Source organism: Pipistrellus hanaki (genome assembly GCF_964339955.1).
Source record: "Pipistrellus hanaki genome assembly, chromosome: 14".
NCBI lineage: Eukaryota > Metazoa > Chordata > Mammalia > Chiroptera > Vespertilionidae > Pipistrellus > Pipistrellus hanaki.
Genome location: NC_140516.1, coordinates 2257736 through 2276720, shown reverse-complemented (window position 1 = coordinate 2276720; position 18985 = coordinate 2257736). Strand labels below are relative to the sequence as shown.

The following is an 18985-nucleotide window of genomic DNA, read 5'->3' as shown; positions in this document are numbered from 1 at the left end:
AAAGGGGGAGGGATAGATAGCTAGAAACATTGATGAGAGAGAATCATCGACCAGCTGCCTCCTACACACCCCCTACAGGGGATGTGCCCGAATGTATAAGCCCTTGACCGGAATCGAACCTGGGTCCTCTCAGTCCGCAGGCCAATGCTCTATCCACTGAGCCACACTGGCCAGGGCAGGTGGATGAATTTTTAAAATATTATGCCACCCTGGCCAATGTGGCTAAGGTGGTTGGATGCTGTCCCATGCAACAAAAGGTTGCCGTTTGATTCCTGGTTGGGGCCTGGATCCCTAGTAAAGCTATGCAGGAGGCAGCCTATCAATTTCTCTCTCTCTCTCTCTCTCTCTCTCTCTCTCTCTCTCTCTCTCTCAAACAAAAAACAACAAAACACATATTTTCGAAAACATGATGCTGAGTGAAAGAAACCAGTCACAAAGGACCACATATTGTATGATTCATTTAAATGAAATGTCCAAATATAGACAAACCTCAAGAGAAAGTAGAAAATATGTAATAATTTTTCAAATTAAATCACTTTAAAAACAACTACATTGTTCATGTACTTATGTTATGTCTTTCTTCATACTAAAACTCTTTTTCTAAAATATTTTAAAAAGCACTTGGAAGCCCAAAAGCATGCTGAGAAGAAAAGGCCCGTAATTTTAACATAGCTTAGGAAAACTCATAAACCACAAAGGCAGGAACTTTGTTTGTTGGATACTAACAAATGACCAAAATTCCCTTCAATTCTGGATTCCTTTTGAATTGGAAATAACTACCGATAATTAATTTTTAATTTGCAAAATATCTGTATATTATATAAAGGCAATCACCAACGTAAAGCTAAAATGCACTGGACTTCACATCATAGTAAACAATTTTAAATTAAATGCAACCACTTAAAATAGCAGATGGATGGGCTTGAGTCATACATTGCTGCTATTTACCAACGAGGTGATCATCTATTTACTTGGTCTCTGAGTTTCCGCCCGCTTTCTGTTACATTACGTCCTACTTGAGGGTGAAAAGAAACACTCCAATTACAAAATGGGGACAGGAGATTATTTCTCTATTTTTTTTTTAAACCTATCTATACTGCTTGATAGTACAGATATAATTTAAAAACATAATGCAGATTTTAAAAGTAAAAACTTTGGCCGAAACCGGTTTGGCTCAGTGGTAGAGCGTCGGTCTGCGGACTGAAGGGTCCCGGGTTCGATTCCAGTCAAGGGCATGTACATTGGTTGCGGGCACATCCCCGGTGGGGGGTGTGCAAGAGGCAGCTGATTGATGATTCTCTCTCATCGACGTTTCTAGCTCTCTATCTCTCTCCCTTCCTCTCTGTAAAAATCAATAAAATATATTTTTTTAAATAAAAATAAAATAAAAAAATAAATAAAAACTTTGTAGGGTTCTTGTGGAGCCATTTTGTAAGATAGAAAATTCCCAATTATGAATAATTTCCTCACTCCTTCCACAGCCCTTTTGATACTGGAAAGGGGACCTGGCCCTTCACGGGTCTGCCTAGGGCTGGCTGTAGTGTTCTTGACTTTGTACAAGAAATATTTCACAATCCGAGTCCAGGTGACTTTTAGAGGACGTTTATTAAAGCTGGGGATTTGATTCCTAGTCAGGGCACACGCCCAGGTGGCTGGCTCATTCCCCAGCAGGAGGCATGAAGGCAGCTAATCAATGATGTTTCTCTCATTCACGTTTCTCTCTCTCCCTCTCTTCTCTCTCTCTAAAATAGGGGTGTCGAACTCAATCAGAGAAGGGGCCAAAATCTAAAATCCAGCCTAAATCGCGGGCCGAATGGTTTACTGAACAGTCATAAACTGACAATGTCATAAACTGACAGCGGAGTGCAGTGATGACAGCGCGGTGCGGGCCACATTGCAAGGCCTGGCGGGCTGGATTTGGCCCGCGGGCCTTGTGTTTGACATACGTGCTCTAAAATCAATAAAAACATGTATTTAAAAAAAAAAAAATCTGGGACAGTGAAACAAAGAAGGGCTAGGGCTGGGCTCTTTGGCTAAGAAGTGAGAAAAAGGGGGCCCGGGGGAGTGTCAGGGGGCCGGGGAGGACTGCTGCTGCGCATTGCTCCCTGGTTGCAAGCCTCGCGGGCTTCCTTGGAGAAGGAGATGCGCGCCTGTGGGGAGAGGAAGAGGGAGCAAGGGGTGCAGGCACGTTCCTGGAGAGCAGGCTGTGACCTTCCTCCTGAGGGGCTTTTTAAGCTGGGCATTTAGGGGAGGTCTTAAGGGAGGATCTCAATAGAACCTTCATCAGCTTTATGCTGAAACGACAAAATGAGATTCATTCCCTTAACTTCTTCTGTCCTTGAGTGTACTTGGCACAAACGGCATTAACTGCATTTCTGCTGTCTGTCTCCATGATTCATCCTCTGGTTGGGGACAAGTACAAACCATTTACTCTTACGAGTCTTTTGTTTAGGGAAGATAGAATTTATTAGAGGTTTGCAAACTGCTGTATAACGATCTGTCTCGGTTTTCCTATCCCACTTGCCAAGAAATTATCGTAGCTTCTTACTATCCTGCCTCACTTCCACCATCTTGAATTCAGGTGATTAAGACTTGGAGGAAGCAAAGTTAAACATTTCTTTTTCTGAGGGCAATGGTTATCAAAAAAAGAGATAAACCAGGGCAAAAACAAACTTAAACCACTTTCCTCAAAACATACCAAAGAATTTCATCTGAAGAGGAAAAAAAGGAAGTCCACGTGTTACTGATTCTAATCACTTTATTCTGTAGCGTTAAGGTTGGGGGGGGGGGGGGCGGGGTTCAATGTTATTGATAACACTATCAAATGAAAAGCAAATTTGGTACCTTAATCTTTTGACCAACAAGACAAATTCAGGATTCAGTTCAGAGAATATTTTTCACTAAGAAACACAATACAAATATAAATTGTGACCACTTTAATCTAGCAAACACTGCAAAATATCAGCACCATCTTTTTTGCTTTGAACGTATAGTGAGAGGTTAATGTAATTTAATTGATCTAGGTTATCATCTTATATTTTGAAGGATATAGTGAGAATTAAGAACATTCCTTTCCTTATTCTAATAGATGAAGAAAGTGAAAGCCAGAAAGCAAAGTAGTTTTGCAAGTCAAAAAGGTGCCTTTTAAAACCTCCAAAGTACACTGGGATCGCTAACGCTGGTAAGGTGGCCTTCAGCAGCTGTCTTAAAAACGGAGACATTACTTTTACAAGCATGAAACTTCCCCACCAAGGTGGCGAACATCAGCATTTCTCATAAAGTATGCTTACGTACATGTACCTTCAAGTTTACAAATCCTATTCTGGTCCATTTAATATATACATTACTGAGAAGAATTCCTTGGAGTGCTTTTGTTTTTAGACTATTTCAAAAACATATTTCTGCCAACATAAGGAATGTCGAAACCTGCAGAGAATGTTTAAGAGTTTATTTGAGCCAAAACTGAGGACATTGCCAGGAAGCTTCCAAACGCTCCTGAGAATAACCATTTTGCGGTTTCTTCTATGCACTTGAATTAGAGGGACCACGGGAAGACCCCTGAAAGGGAAGAAAGCCAGCGGCTGGGGAAAGGAGAGTTGCATTTCTGAGGTGACTTGCAGAAACTGGGCTTGACTGCTCTCTTGATGGCGGTCACCCCCGAAAGGAGGGGTTTGGAAGGGGACGTTTCAACGGTGCCAACCAAGATGCACAGAAACAAAGGGCAGGGCTTGCTTTGGGCAAAGATAAACCTTTTACTAAAGATGTGTCTGGGGCGTGACTACCACCCCATCTGCACCCTTTTCCTCCTCACTGAAAAGGGGAAGTGCGGCAGTAAATGTTAGAAAGCTACAACAGCGATTTACATAACTAATCTTATCTCAATATCACCGGATGAGTGGTTAAAAGGGACAAAATTAGCCTGACAGTAAGGAATTCCCCAGATCCCAGGCTTTCTCCTTTCCAGTTTCTGCAAGCCACCTCAGAAGTGCAGCTCCGGCTGACACCAACTTCTTCGCGGTGCCCTGCAAACAGCCCGCCCTGCCCGGCCTCCGACCGCCGCTCCTCGGCCGCCCGGACGGCTAGGGCAGGCCCGGGGGGCAGCGGCGGCCGCCCGGCCCAGGGCGGAGAGCGGGACGCCGTGACTCACCGCGGCCCGCCGCCAACCGCACCGCCTGCAGTCCCGAGGGCCTCTCAGCGCCCCCCACAGGCAGGCGCGCCCCCTCCCGGGCCAGGCCCCGCCCCAGAAAACCCCCCTCAAGTACCCCGCACCGCGCCTGGGGCGCCACGCACTGACCTGAGACTCCGCCCTCCCTGGGATGCTCCAGGCCCGCGCGGCCCGGAGAGCATGCGCGCCGGCCCGCCTGCGCCTGCGCGCCCCCCAGGGCCAGCGCACACACCCCTCCCCGCGCCTGCGCGTCCCCGAGGGCCCGCGCGCGCACCCTCGCCGCGCCTGCGCGTCCCCGAGGGCCCGCGTGCACACACACCCCTCCGCGCCTGCGTGCCCCGAGTGTCCGCGCACACACCCTCCCCGCGCCTGCGCGTCCCCGAGGGCCCGCGGGCCCGGCCGGCACGCGCCGTCGCCTAGGAGGCCGGGGCGGGCCCGGCGAAGGCGGAGGGGCGGCTCCAGGGCGGTGCGTCCCCGCCCTGCCTTTCACAGCGACGTCGGCCGGGGGCCCGGAGTCCGTCCTCCCGGGGAGGCGGCGAGCGCCGAGGGGAGGGGACAGCTCGCGAAGGCAGGAAGCTGCGGATAAAAGGGCAGCCCGCGCCGGGCCGTCCTTCCCTCCCACGGCCCCGAGCCTCCCCAAGCGCCTCCGCCGCCGCCATGTACCGCTGCCTGGGCGAAGCGCTGCTGCTGTCCCGCGCCGGGCCCGCCGCCCTGGGCTCCGCCGCAGCCGACGCGGCGGCGCTGCTGGGCCGGGCCCGCGGGCAGCCCGCCGCCGCCGCCCCGCAGCCGGGGCTCCCGCCGCCCACCCGGCGACACTACAGCGAGGCGGCGGCTGACCGCGAGGACGACCCCAACTTCTTCAAGATGGTGGAGGGCTTCTTCGACCGCGGCGCCAGCATCGTGGAGGACAAGCTGGTGGAGGACCTCAAGACCCGGGAGAGCGAGGAGCAGAAGCGGAAGCGGGTGCGCGGCATCCTGCGGATCATCAAGCCCTGCAACCATGTGCTGAGCCTGTCCTTCCCTATCCGGCGCGACGACGGCTCCTGGGAGGTCGTGGAGGGCTACCGGGCCCAGCACAGCCAGCACCGCACGCCCTGCAAGGGAGGTGAGCGCGCCCTGCCCGCTGCCCTGCGCCCGGCCTCTCCCCTCCCCTCCCCCCCCCTCCCCCGGGCAACGGGCCTCCGCTGCCCACGCCGGGCTGGGCGGCGGGGGCTTCCCGCCCAGGCCCCGGGAGCCGGCCCTCCTGCCCGCGGTGCCCGGGGGCCTGAGGCGGCGGAGGAGCGCCGGGCGCTGCGCCTTTGGGTGTCACAGGGCGGGTCCCGGCGAAGTGCGCTCTGGAAACGGGAACGCCTGGCCATCTGTGTGCCTGGCGAGTTTTTGTGGGCTTCTGTGACTCACCCGAATGCGGCTTATGAAATAACTTTGCGATTTTTCCCTCTTTCTGCACGAGTGGCAGGATACAGCAACATAAAGATGAACTGCCTCTAGTTTTGAAATCTAGACAGTTTTAACGAGAGGAATTTGTTAATTGCACGTTGACCTGGTAAATTATTTTCCTATCCTGACAGCTTTCGTTTTGTACAGAATAGTAATGCATGAGCAGTGTAACACCTCTGACAAACACCGGGCGTCCTGACAGTAAATCTAAAGGGTGTAGACCGCTGGCGGGCCCGCCAGCCAATGGAATGAAATAGCCCGGGGGTGTGTGCTGGGCCTGGCTAGCTCCGGATTCGAGCTGGGGGAAGAGATAACTAGGTGAAGAAAGGAGTTGAATCGGTTACAATTTGGTAACCACCAAGATATCCTATACATAGTTTAAATTTTTGGGTGGGGATTTAGCTTATGCAGTCATATTGCTTTCTTTCAGAAAATGAAAGTGTGAGGGTTGTTTGTTTTTTTTTTTTTTCGTATTTCCTCTAAGAAATTTCACTATACATTTTTAAAGGTGCTTAAAAGTAACCTAAAATAGGAAGGTAAAGAGTTGCTGGAGTTTGCAGAGAGCTGTGGGGCTGTGCCCTTTGTCTCCGTAAACCTGACACAGGGTTCTATTTTACCAGCTGACTTCTAAAGATAATTTTTAGAAAGCTCTCTACCAGAAAAAAAAATTGACCACTGCTGGCATTCTCAGCTGGGGACCAAAGGTTTAAACTGTTTAATGATTTACTTTTACTTGCTGGCTAAATTTGCATTGGCCCCACCCACTTTTATGACTTAATCTGTAACACTTTATTATCCTTTACGTTTCCTGTTCTAAAATCAACGTCAACCACTTTGACCTCTAGATTCCCTTTCCAACTCCAAACTTATATAAAATGTACATTCTGTCAGTCTCCTCCATTGCCTGTCTTCCTACCACTCTCTTATTCTCTAAACCAAGAATACATGTTCAGACGCCCAAGAACAGCAAACAAGAATGTTGGAGGAAGAAGCAGAATTAGCAAATATTGAACTGCAGTGGCTCTAACCAGTTTGGCTCAGTGGATAGAGCGAACCTGCGGTGGAACTTTAAAATGAATGTCAAGTTCATATTACTATTTTGTCAGTATTTTCCAGTTGCTTAAAAGACATACAAATGAACTAGCTGTTTTTTCTGCAGGATTTGATTTGCTCCAGGAAGTTCTATAGCCAAGCCCTCTCCTATCATTATAAATCACAACTCCGCAAACTCACTAAAGTTTACCACAGCTGGTTGGTCCTCTTCCTCTTGTTGCCACAGCAGTTATAATACCATAATATTGAACCTAGCAACAAATTGCATCAGACATCCTGAAGCAGTTATTGTAGCACTTGCTTATACTAGAGCCTTGGTCAGCAAACTGCAGCTCGCGAGCCACATGTGGCTCTTTTGCCCCTTGAATGTTGCTCTTCCACAAAATACCAACGGCCTGGGTGGGTCATTTTGAAGAAGTGGCATTAGAAGAAGTTTAAGTTTAAAAAATTTGGCTCTGTTGACTAATGAGTTTGCCGAACACTGGAGTAGAGTGTAAGATACAATTTTCTCTTCCATTATCCCATTTATAAGAAGGCATGCCACTGAAAGCTCTATTAACTCCCAACATATAAACATTGAGAAATTGAATTTTAACTAACCAACAGCAGCAGATAATATAAAAGAAAATTGACCTCTATAGTGATAGGTTTATTCTCTTTCAGAATTTGAAAGTATGGAGAAAATAGGTTTGGGGAAGATTGGTTTTGCTATGGTTTTCATATCTTAAAAATATTTTTGTGTGCTTAAGATAAAGAACAGTATAATAAATGGGTGATTAAGAGAAATTTGCTGACTTCTATGCTTTGCTTTCATGGCACTCAAGGATCTTGTACCCATTTATCATCCTTATCTGATTGCAGAGAATGTATATTCTAAGAGGAACTTTCAGTGGAGTTTTTTCCTCCACTTAAACATTTAAAGCATATTTTACTTAAAAGGAAGTTGTTAACCTCTTTGGTTTCACTGTGGTCTTAGAAATACAGAATATGTTAGGATTGAAATTTTAAAAGATGCTTTGCATAATCCCTATATAAACTTGACTAAGTTTTTCCCTCTTTTTAAAAAATATTTTTTCACTGATGTCAGAAAGGAAAGGAGTATTAGAAACATCAGTGAAAATCATTAATCGGCTGTCTCCTGAATGCCCCCTACTGGAGACTGAACCTGCCACCCATTCATGTGCCCTTGACCAGAATCAAGGCAGCCTTCAGTGCAGACCAATGCTCTGTCTACTGAGCCAGGCCAGCTAGGGCTTGACTTTTTTTTTTTAAGAGCCAAAATGCAAAAAGGAAACTGTAGGAGGTAGATGGTCTTTGTTCTTGACTTTGGGCAACAGGATGCAGGGTGCAGGCAGCTGTGGTTTGGTTGTCTCCCTCGGCCTCTGGGCTATAACTGTGGTGAGTGGTAGTGCTTTGAAGAAGAAAGTATGAGTGTGTCTCCATCTGCTGCCACAAGATAAAATGTAGTCTTTGTAGGTAAATTAAATTTCGGATTGATCCAATCTGGAAGTCAGTTAGATTATGGGTAATTTGTAGGTCTTCTACACCAATAGCCCTTAGCCCTGAGGTTTTACGTAGCTGCTGTTGTTATTTTAATGAACTGTGTTGCTATTATAAAGGCCTTTTATTTTAGTGGGGAGGAGGAGGGATGAGGGGAAAGGGAGCCAAAAGCCTCTAAACTCATCCGCAACCCCTCCACATGCATTCCAAATCTACTCAAGAAGAGCTAAGATAATGATTGATACCTATATCAGATTGCTATTCAATCTTCCCAGAGTTTGTGTGAATCCATCTAGCTCGTTTGCTTTTCAGTAAAAACCTGTATGCAGGAAGATATGCTCACTCATTAGATGCAAAGTACACTTTGCAGGAATTGGGGCATCAGAAATCGGAGGACAAGCACCAGTATGTATTAAACTCCAAATTGGCAGTATTGAAATTAAGTTCAAGAAATAGTCATTGAACATGAACTTTCTGGCTTATAGTGGGAAGAAGGTGGGTTTAGCACTGTTTTTGTTATATATATATTGGTTTCAGAGATGAAGGGAGAGGAAGAGAGATAGAAACATCAATGATGAGAGAGACTCATTGATCAGCTGCCTCCTGCACGCCCCACACTGGGGATGGAGCCCACAAATGTGGCTAAGAATCAAACTGTGTGACCTCCTGGTTCTTAGGTTGAGTCACGCCACCTGGGCTGAAATAACATTTTAAAGAAAGCTTTTTCCATTAAAAGTTGTTTGAAGAGCTTTGGTGTTTAACAGTTTCATATGTAGCCAGAACAATGCATTTCTCAATTATTACATGTGTTAAGAATTTTCAATGAAATAATTTTTAAATAGTTTTTTTCTGAGTGGCTCTTCCTTAAAAACTAAGAAAAATCTTTGTTTATTAAGAATTGCTATTATTTTTCTTGATTATTCTTGGAGTCAGACTAAGAGACCTAATTTTCTGAATTACTTCTTGGCTGGAGGAAAATATGAACATGACCTAAATGACAATTACAAAGGTTGTCAGTAATATGACCCCTTCTGTCATTTGTCATTGTCACAAAATATAGGTCAGCATATTGTACATATTGGCCATAGGATTTACATGAACTATTTTTTAATTTCTTACCAAGAGAGAAACAGCAAAGGAGTAATCAAAGGTAACAGTACCCATATTGGATTTACAAACCATAGACTGTATCTCAAATAAATCGGCTTTTCCATTATGTGAGGTTTCCTTTCCTTGAAGGCAACAGTTTTAAACTTAATATTTAAAGAACATTAGTTCTTGGGATTTCTGACAGTTAATGTATCTATTGCATATCTGTTAATTGCCTTCTCTGTGTCATGTACCATCCTTTGTTGGGGAACTATCTATAAGAGACTTAAAAAACACACACATTGGTTGCTTTGTTTTGTTTTTTGAAATGTTTTTTCATTTCCCCAAAATAGAGCAAAAACCAAAATCTCTTCGGCATTATATCATTCTCTTTGCTTTAAGCTAAGTACATTTTTTCAGCATTTTCCTTTTTCAGAAACCATCAAGAAATGACAAATTGAAAATACAACAAACAATGTGCTGCTGTAATAATTCAAAGAAGATAACGGGGAGAAGCAGTCTGGATCTGGAAGTAGGGAAGGATGATAGAAATTGAGTGGGCAAAGGTCACTTATGAGAGAAGTAGAGGGTGGCTTCACTCCAGGTCTGAAGTGAGAGTGTGATGGGGACAGTAAGTTTTTGTGACGTAACAAATGTCACAAATTTATTTATTTATTTATTGTCTCTTGTACTCTCCTAACCCCCTTCCCGACAGAACTCTTAATATCCTTGGAATCCCTGAGTGATAGGGGTGCTAGAAGCATCATTTGTGCTAATAGTTGGTCTTTAACTTTATTTCCTGACACAGAGCTCCTAAGACCCTGTAACTTTCTGGGTTGTGGGAACATCTTTTAATCTAATGAGGCAACTCTCCGTGAGCCAGAAGGTTGGCTTCAAGATGGTGCTGGTCACCAGAAAGGTGACCTGAGGTAAAAATCCTGGGACTCTCAGCCCCACCTCCCACCCTCCAGTGGAGGAGAGGAGCAGGAGTCTGAGTTAATAATTCGTTATGCTTCTGTGGCGGAATCTCCATAAAAATGCCTAAACTACTGGGTTGGGAGAGCTTCTCGGTAGGCATTCATGTGCCAGGAGGATGGCATATTCCAACTTCTCAGGCACAGAAACTCCTGTACTCAGGACCTTCTTACTAAACCAGTAAATGTAGTAAGTGAAGTGTTTCCCCGAGTTCTGTGGGCCATATAGCAAATTATCAAATCTGAGGAGGGGGTTGTGGGAACCTCCAGCTTGTACCCAAGTTGGGCAGAAGTGTGGGAACCCTCAGCAGGCAGTAGTGTAACTGAAATGGGGGTTAGGGGGGGAAGGTCTTTTGGGAGTGAGCCCTTTACTTGTGGTATGCACCAACTGGGTCGTCAGTGTCAAAAGTGAACTAAGTTATAGGACACCCAGTTGGTGTTTGGAGAAGTGGAGAACTGCTGGTGTGGAACCCCCATACCGTGTCCGAGTGTGGGAGCAGAAAGTTCCTTGGAGGTTTGCTGATGGGTAATGATGAACCTAGGAGGGCACAGAAAGCTAACAGCACCCTGGAGCTGGGAATGATGTGATAGGTAAGGCCAGAGAGACTAAAGTAAAGGACAGATAAACCATTGTGAAGGATGGTGGTATGGATTGAAGGAAAGAGTCAAAGATAGTGCAAATTTCTAGCCTGAGGCACCAATAGGAAAAATGGTGGGATTAGGGACAAAAAGGTATTTATCTAAGGAAAGAGTAATGGGATTTGAAAATAAGTAAATCTGGTTTAAAGTGATCTTGGGAACATTGGAAATACAGCCATGTGGTAGCTGACCATACATATCTTGTCTCCCGTCCACCTATAATTCGTTTCCTCTCTCAAGATCTATCTCAATATCAGCTAGACTTGTGAATAATTTACATGAAACTGGATATCAAAATTTCGAGCCTTGGAACCTTTTTAGAGTGAGTTATTGTTATCTTTTTGCTAAATGTCTTCGAACTAACATTGTTTCCAAAACCTATTGGTATGAAGGTGTGACTCTAAGTTTACTGTTAGAATTATCAGAATAAGGAATCTATTAAAAATTAACAAGATCCCCCTGTTAAAGTGCTTTTTTTTATTATTATTATTATTTCATTCATTGGACTGTAAGTTAATTACTTAAGGACAAGACAAAGCTATATATCTATAGATAGGTTATGTACATAAATACAGGGAAATTATTTGGAAGGATACATATACACTTAAGTTGCTAAGAATGGTCACCCCTAAGTGGTAATCATGGGAGGTGTCAGCTTTTTCTGTGAGTTTAGGAAATTATGTTAGTATTAAGTGAGAAAATTCTGAAAAGTGAGAGAATACAGTTGGAAATTGGATTTCTGGTGAATAAATCAAACCCTGTTAAAAGATACAGGTTCACATAATTTAAAAAACGTATGAATTTTCATGAATGTGTTTAATGATTCAGCATAAGAAACAATGATGATTTGGTCGCTAGGAGCTTTTTGGTATGTTTCTGGTTTTGTATCAACTAGAAAAAGGAAAAACACAGGCCAATTCAAGTTGTGGTTTTCACTGACTCTTTCAAGCTGATGTTTTCTTCATTACCATAGCAACTTCAACTAGTTTTTGCTCTTGAATTTTAATTCTCCTAGAAAAACTTAGTGCACACCAATGGTTAGGTTTTTGAGGATAGTAAGGAATTTTTTTGGTAAGTAAGTTTAAAGGCAGAAATACTTTGTGCTGTGTGTAGAAATTAGCTATTTTAGCTAACTGCTATGCATTTCATTAATGTCCTTCTGAGACATCTGCATACCAGTTAGCTCAGAACAGCTAATTTCTCTTAAATGAAAGGGATGATCTCAAAGTTCCCATTGCAAAGTAGGTACTTAATTCTATCACCAGCCCATCCTCCGACCTTACCAAGCTTGATAAATAATAAACACTGCCATGGGTGGTTTTTCTTTAGTTTCTCTGAATGGAAAGCACAGATCACTCTGTTAGCCATCTGAAAGTTGTCCTTGATTTTAGAGCCATTTTTATGATAGAAGTCCTGTGGTCCACACCTGTGTAATCACCCCATTTGCTTTATAGGTTAGCCAGCTTTTCATTGGAAATGCCAGCCCTGTTCAAGACGCAGCTGACTTCTTCCCACGCATACCTAATGCTGGTGTCACAGAGGCTGGCAAACCGTGCTGCAAGACTAGGAGGCAAAACACATAATTTACTTTCCATTTCTAGAGTAAGGTTTTCCTCCTTTCTCACTTATGTCCCCGTGTCCCATATGATCTTTGTCTCTGCTCCATTTCTTGTTGTTAATCTTTGCCCCAGACATTTTCCCCCATTGATTTTTAGAGTGGAGAGGCACATCGATTTGATTGGCTGCCTCCCACATGTGCCCCCACTTGGATGGGAAGGGAACCTGCAAGTCCTTGACCTTCAGTCCACAGGCCCAAGCTAGGGTGGTCCTGCTCACCTTTACCTTTTCTGCCGCACTTCCCACCCTGCCTTATAAAAAGTGAGAATATTCAGACTGCAAATATATGATCTTCCTTGGTTTATTTTGCTTTGAAATATTTTAAGGTTTTCTGGCTCTCTTGTATGTATGTGCATATTGAACAGCTTTGTCTTCAAATTGAGTATTGAGGTATTAGGCATCCAAAAATGATAGGTTTTCCCTTTGCAGAACTTCGAAGTATGTGTCATATCATTTTGCCCTTCAGTAGTCCGATTCCGCGAATCTATTGAATTTACAATCTCAGTGGAGTGTCTCTTTTTTGCAGTCATATTCTTTTTCTTTTACATATATATATATAGATATAGATATAGATAGATATATATAGATATATATAGATATATGTATATATATTATTGATTTTATACAGAGAGGAAGGGAGAGAGATAGAGAGTTAGAAACATCAATGAGAGAGAGTCATCGATCAGCTGCCTCTTGCACACCCCCTACTGGGGATATGCCCGCAACCAAGGTACATGCCCTCGACAGGAATCGAACCCGGGACCCTTCAGTCCCCAAGCCGACGCTCTATCCATTGAGCCAAACCAGTCCCGGCTGCAGTCATATTCTTAGTGTTCAGCATGATATAGTTAAGAATTTCCAGGTGACAATATGTTTTTAGTAATTGTCTTTGGTTTCCAATCCCAGAGGAGGAAGAGCAACTAGCTTCCCTGCATGTGAGTAACTCCTTTATTACTGGAGTTTGTTTTGTCTCAAGTGTTGCCACAGAGTATTTTATTTATGGTACATGGAGACTGTGTTTTTCAGATTAACAGTTTAAGTAACTTTTACTATTATTTTCCCCCACTTAACACATTGCACGTGGATCACGAGAATTCTCGCTGCATATTACACAGTGTTTTACAAAGTATCACACTTTTTTTTTAATTGATTTTTTTACAGAGAGGAAGAGGGATAGAGAGCTAGAAACATCGATGAGAGAGAAACATTGATCAGCTGCCTCCTGCACACCCCCTACTGGGGATGTGCCTGCAACCAAAGTACAGGCCCTTGACCTGGGACCTTTCATTCTGCAGGCCGACGCTCTACCCACTGAGCCAAACTGGTTTCGTTAAAGTGGCATACTTTAATGAGACATTAGCTTGTAAGAACATGTAATAAATAACTTCAAAATGCAATGGGTATTTAATTTTAAAATGTTTTTTGTATTCGTTCAATAGAAACTTTTTTGGCCACTGGGTAAAGCTAGCAATAAAACTACTGTTCTGCAGTGTGTTAAAACAGCAAGCAAAATAAAAATAACTCAGTGACTACTTCCATTGGCTGGAAAAGGTAATGAAAAATATGCTTTATGTGTAATAGGAGGAATACTAACTAATAGTAAACTGTTTTACTATCCCATGAGTTTATCTTGAGAAAAAGGAAATTACGGTTCATTAAGCCTCACACACATTGTCCTGTGCAATCCTGACAGCGAAGCCAACGAGCAGTGTTCACACCTCCCAGGTGACAGGTGCTCCCCGCCTGGCTCGCTGGGGCCCTGCTTAGGACGTGCTGGACACTGCATCCCAGCCAGTCACTTTCCCATTTCATTTGGAAGACACATACTGGGGTTGTTTGTTTTGTGTTTCTATGTGGGGGGCTTGGAGGAGACAGCTTGGTCTTCCGGAAGATAAATCCTCTTTTTTGCTTCATGCGGCAGATAGCAACTCCAAACCACGGACAGGTTGGGAACTGCACAGGCCTCAATGCAAATACTTGGTCTTAATCTTATAACTTCTATTATTTTTGTCTGGAGTATATTTTAGGTGCTAGTATTTTTGCTTTTCAATACTTTTTTGTCTTAGCACTTAGGGTGAATTATGCAGCATTTACATGTATATCAGAATTTAGTGGCCATGGCTTTTCTCTTTCCACCTTAAGTTTTAAGTGTCAAGAAATATTCATATATTATTCAACATGTGTTTAAGTGTTTTATACATGTCATTTTCTGTTATGAGACATCAGGAAATAAAGCAGTCTTCATGGGCAAGCCAGGAGGTCAACAGGTAGATAACTAAGTTCGTGGTAAAACATAAAATAAGACAGAAGGGGCTAGAAAGTGGGTGTGGAAGAGGTGCTATTTTAAATGGGGTGACCAGGGAGGGCTTCTTGGAATGGAAAGTTTGTAACAGGGACCTGAGAAATGGGGGAGGAATCAGCCTGTACAGACATTGGCTATTTGCTAAACAAATAACAATATACCTGTTATTTCTCAGTCTTAGCATCTTAATAACAACTTTATCCCACAGATGTGTTCTGAGAACCCATTCTATTAAGATCTAAAAGGTCCCTTGCTAAAGTAATCATTTTATTTTTCTAATAAGCTACAGATACATGTTCAGCTTCAGAATTTGCTCTTTATGATCACATGCACAATAGATAAAATTCTCTTAAAACATAATTTATGTATAAATAGATGTTTTCTGAGACATAAGAAACTAGCTTTTAAAAATAACTAGGAAAGTCTCCTTAAACTGCCATTCATTAGATAGTATACTAGTGTATTTCCATCTGGAATTCTTTTTCTCCAGAATTCTTTGAGATGTCCCTTTGTCCCCCATTTCCTGGGACTCTGGGGAAGTTGTACCCAGCTTCATCCAGATACCCTGGATGATGCCCAACCAATCAATGTGCAGTCAAACACTCAGGCCTTCTTCCTTGGGGTTAAGAAGCAATGGACCGTGGAGTGCAAAACATGGCTTACCCCTGCACAGCTTAGAAGGGTGTGATTAAGACTCCTAAAACCTAAGTAGTGGGTATACCTAATTTCTGTGTCCCCTCTATCAAACACCGGTGCTTCTAAATACAGGGCATTAAGTTGCCTATCTGGTTGGCCACCCATCCATCCTTGTATAAAGAGTGAAAAGAATTGCTTGTCCCCAGGAATGAGAGATGGCTTTCTCAGCTTGCTCATTTCTTAGTTAAGACAGCTAGCAGTGGAGTGGGTGAAGGGCAGAAGGCGCTCTGAGTGTACCATCTATTTGCCATCTGGTATCGAAGTTGGATCTGTCATACTTGTGGATTATCCACTTGCCCATATCTGTATATTGTCAGAAAGCAAATTCCTTGAGAGAGGGGGCATGCGTGGGGAGGGGTTCGGGATGGGAATGTGGGGGATGAGGACAAATATGTGATAGCTTAATCAATAAAGAAAGTTAAGAAAGAAAGAAAGAAAGAAAGAAAGAAAGAAAGAAAGAAAGAAAGAAAGAAAGAAAATTCCTTGAATCCCCACTGCCAAATCACCCAAACCATAGAGCAAAAGAAAATAAAACTTTTAGTTGCTTTCCTAAAAGTGTACAAATCATTTATTTGAAGGTAATTTCTTTCTTGTGAAATCATAGTTACTTCTTACTGGATTGTCAGTCACTGAAAGACCAGTTCTTATTCCTCTCTAAATCCCTGGGAACGCTATTTGATGCTCTTAGCTACTCCTGCCAGAGAGCAAAAACGGGGCTTCAACCCCAGTCTCTCTATCAGAATGCTTAAAACCCAGGTCACTGCTCGCCCTGCTGCACTTTTTGGGTGTCGACTCGCAGCTTTCCCTCTTTGGCCTTTCATATTGACTTCTCATCCTTAGCTTTTTTGTGTGTTCTTGGAAATAACCAGGGTGTACAATGTAAAAGGAGGCACATTTTCTATTTATAGCATTTTTTTAACCTGTGAGGATGTTCTAAATGCATTCCTTTCTTTTTCCCTCCCTTTCCCTTTTCTTAAACACTACAGGTATTCGTTACAGCACTGACGTGAGTGTAGATGAAGTGAAAGCTTTGGCTTCTCTGATGACATATAAGTGCGCAGTGGTTGGTAAGTGATCTCTTTTGTTGTTACCAAAGAGAGCTCTTTAGGGAAAAATGTGTATTTACAAGGTTACTTTTAAGATGTTGGAGAAATATATTTTATGAGAACTGATTTTTTTGTTTGTTTGTTTCACAGTTTAAGGCTTACATCATTTTCCAGTTAATCTTAATTAAGATTTAGTCTTTTTTTAATGTTTCTAAATTGATTTTTAGAGGAAAAGAGAGAGAGAAAGATAAACATTGATCAATTGCCTCCCATACACACCACAACATGGGCATGTGCCCTGACTGGATCAAACTAGTGACCTTTCAGTGCAAGGGAAGACATTCAACCAATAGAGCCACACTGGCCAGAGCTAGATTTAGCCTGTTTTTAAATGGGGAACTTTTTATATAATCTAATTGGATTTTCTTTAAGTATAGACCTTTGTTCAAGGTCCTTTCCATAAAATCTGGTGCAGAAGAGCAGATTATACGAGAAGGAAAATAAGTATGCTGTTTGCTTTCAGAAATAGTTAAGCACACTGATTTAAGTATGCATTGTAACTTTCCTGGGTTTATAATTTCTGTTCACTAGAATTTTAAAGTGCAATGTTTTAGAAGAGGTCAATATGGTTTGTTGCTTGAATTTTCTGAAATTAAAGTTTAAATCATGCACATCTTTGTAATGTTGTATAGTGCTTTTTTCCTTTTTAACTTTGTTATCCTTTCTTTGGAATAACAACTTTCAGCCTTCTGTTTCAGATGTGCCATTTGGGGGTGCCAAAGCTGGTGTTAAAATCAACCCCAAGAACTATAGTGTAAGTATCACAATGACATTTGTGCATGTGGTGCATTGGCAAAAGACTTGAAGTTACTAGATGTCTGTGCTCCTGCCCCCAATACCAGTGATGTTAATGGTCTCTATCCCTTTTAAAAGGAATGGAAAATCAAGTAAATAACTCATTGAGTATTTGCCATATAAGAGGTCACCTGCTTAATGTCAATTTTCATACTTGGTTAAAGGATAATTAATACCTTCATATTCTTAGGCACTTATGTTTATACTAGAGGCCCGGTGCATGAAAATTCATGCACTGGAGAGGGGGCGGGTCCCTTGGCCCAGCCTGTCCCCTCTCACAGTCCAAGAACCCTTAGGGGCAGGAGGTGACCAAGCCATCAGGGGAAGGCGACACCCCATCACACCTCTGCTGCTGCCACTGCTGGCAGCGCAAGCCTCAGCTGGGGCTGGTTATCTGAGCCTCAGATGGCCCTGGGTGGCTGGGGCAGCTGAGGGAACTGGGCACCACCATCTTGTTGCTGTGGTCACTGCCATCTTTGAGGATGTGGTAGTCAATTAGCATATTCCTTATTGGCTGTGGGTGCTGCTATCTTTGTGATGGCATGAGGGTCAATTAACATATTTTCTTTATTAGCTAGGATTTTTAAATTACTGTGATCTGAGATTTATATATCAGGATCTCAAGATTCTAGTGACAAATATCTTACCTAATTTGATAAAAATCTTAACTGCATATGCTTAGGTCCAAGATAATTAATCTAGTTGTTGTTATGCTTTTTATAGTATCAAATTAACATTTGTACACAAACATAATAAATATGTGATTTTATTCTTTTAAAAAATTTGCCCTTTTGCCGAAGCCGGTTTGGCTCAGTGGAAAAGCGTCGGCCTGGGGACTGAAAGGTCCCGGGTTCGATTCCGGTCAAGGGCATGTACATTGGTTGCGGGCACATCCCCAGTGGGGAGTATGCAGGAGGCAGCTGGTCGATGTTTCTCTCTCATCCCTCTCAATTCCTCTCTGTGTAAAATCAATAAAATATATTTTTTTTAATTGCCCTTTTTTTTTTTTTTTTTTTTTTTTTTTTTTTTAATATATATTGATCTTTTACAAAGAGGAAGAAGGGAGAGGGATAGAGAGTTAGAAACATCGATGAAAGAGAAACATTGACCAGCTGCCTCCTGCAGAACCCTACTGAGGATGTGCCCGCAACCAAGGTACATTCCCTTGACCAGAATCGAACCTGGGACCTTTCAGTCCACAGACCGACACTCTATCTACTGAGCCAAACCGTTTTTGGCATGTTCTTTTTTTTTTTCTTTTTTTTTTTTTTAATAAATCTTTATTGTTCAGATTATTACAAATGTTCCTCTTTTTTTTCCCTTCCATTGCTCTCCTCCACCAGGTTCCCACCCCACCCTCTGCCCTTTCCCCACCCCCCATTGTTCTCATCCATAGGTGCACAGTTTTTGTTCAGTCTCTTCCCACACCCCCCACTCACCTTTTCCCTGAGAATTGTCAGTTCACTCCCCTTCCATATCTCTGATTCTATTATATTCACCAGTTAATATTGTTCATCAGATTTTTTAATTCCCTTGGTTTTTAGATTCACTTGTTGATACTTAACGTATTTGTTGTTCATAATTTTTATCTTTATCTTCTTCCTTTTCCTAA

General features: G+C 43.0%; 2 protein-coding genes across 5 annotated transcripts in view; one reads left to right on the top strand and one right to left on the bottom strand.

Annotated features, from left to right (window-relative positions):
• SHLD2 (shieldin complex subunit 2) overlaps positions 1-4316 on the bottom strand; it is a 117366-nt gene extending 113050 nt beyond the window's left edge. For 3 of the 4 annotated variants that reach the window (XM_084904160.1, XM_084904159.1, XM_084904156.1), the window contains exon 1: positions 4148-4251. The gene's annotated coding sequence lies outside the window, so the exon portion shown is untranslated. Of the gene's footprint in view, positions 1-4147; positions 4252-4294 lie in introns of those variants that run through there. The other variant, XM_084904157.1, reaches the window with a different exon arrangement.
• Positions 4317-4715: 399 nt separating this feature from the next.
• The window catches only part of GLUD1 (glutamate dehydrogenase 1), a 40092-nt gene continuing 25822 nt past the window's right edge, over positions 4716-18985 (top strand). The window contains exons 1-3 of the mRNA XM_084904175.1: positions 4716-5270; positions 16459-16539; positions 17277-17332. Coding sequence (XP_084760301.1) covers positions 4823-5270; positions 16459-16539; positions 17277-17332 — 585 coding nt within the window. The 5' untranslated portion in view covers positions 4716-4822. The remainder of the gene's footprint in view (positions 5271-16458; positions 16540-17276; positions 17333-18985) is intronic.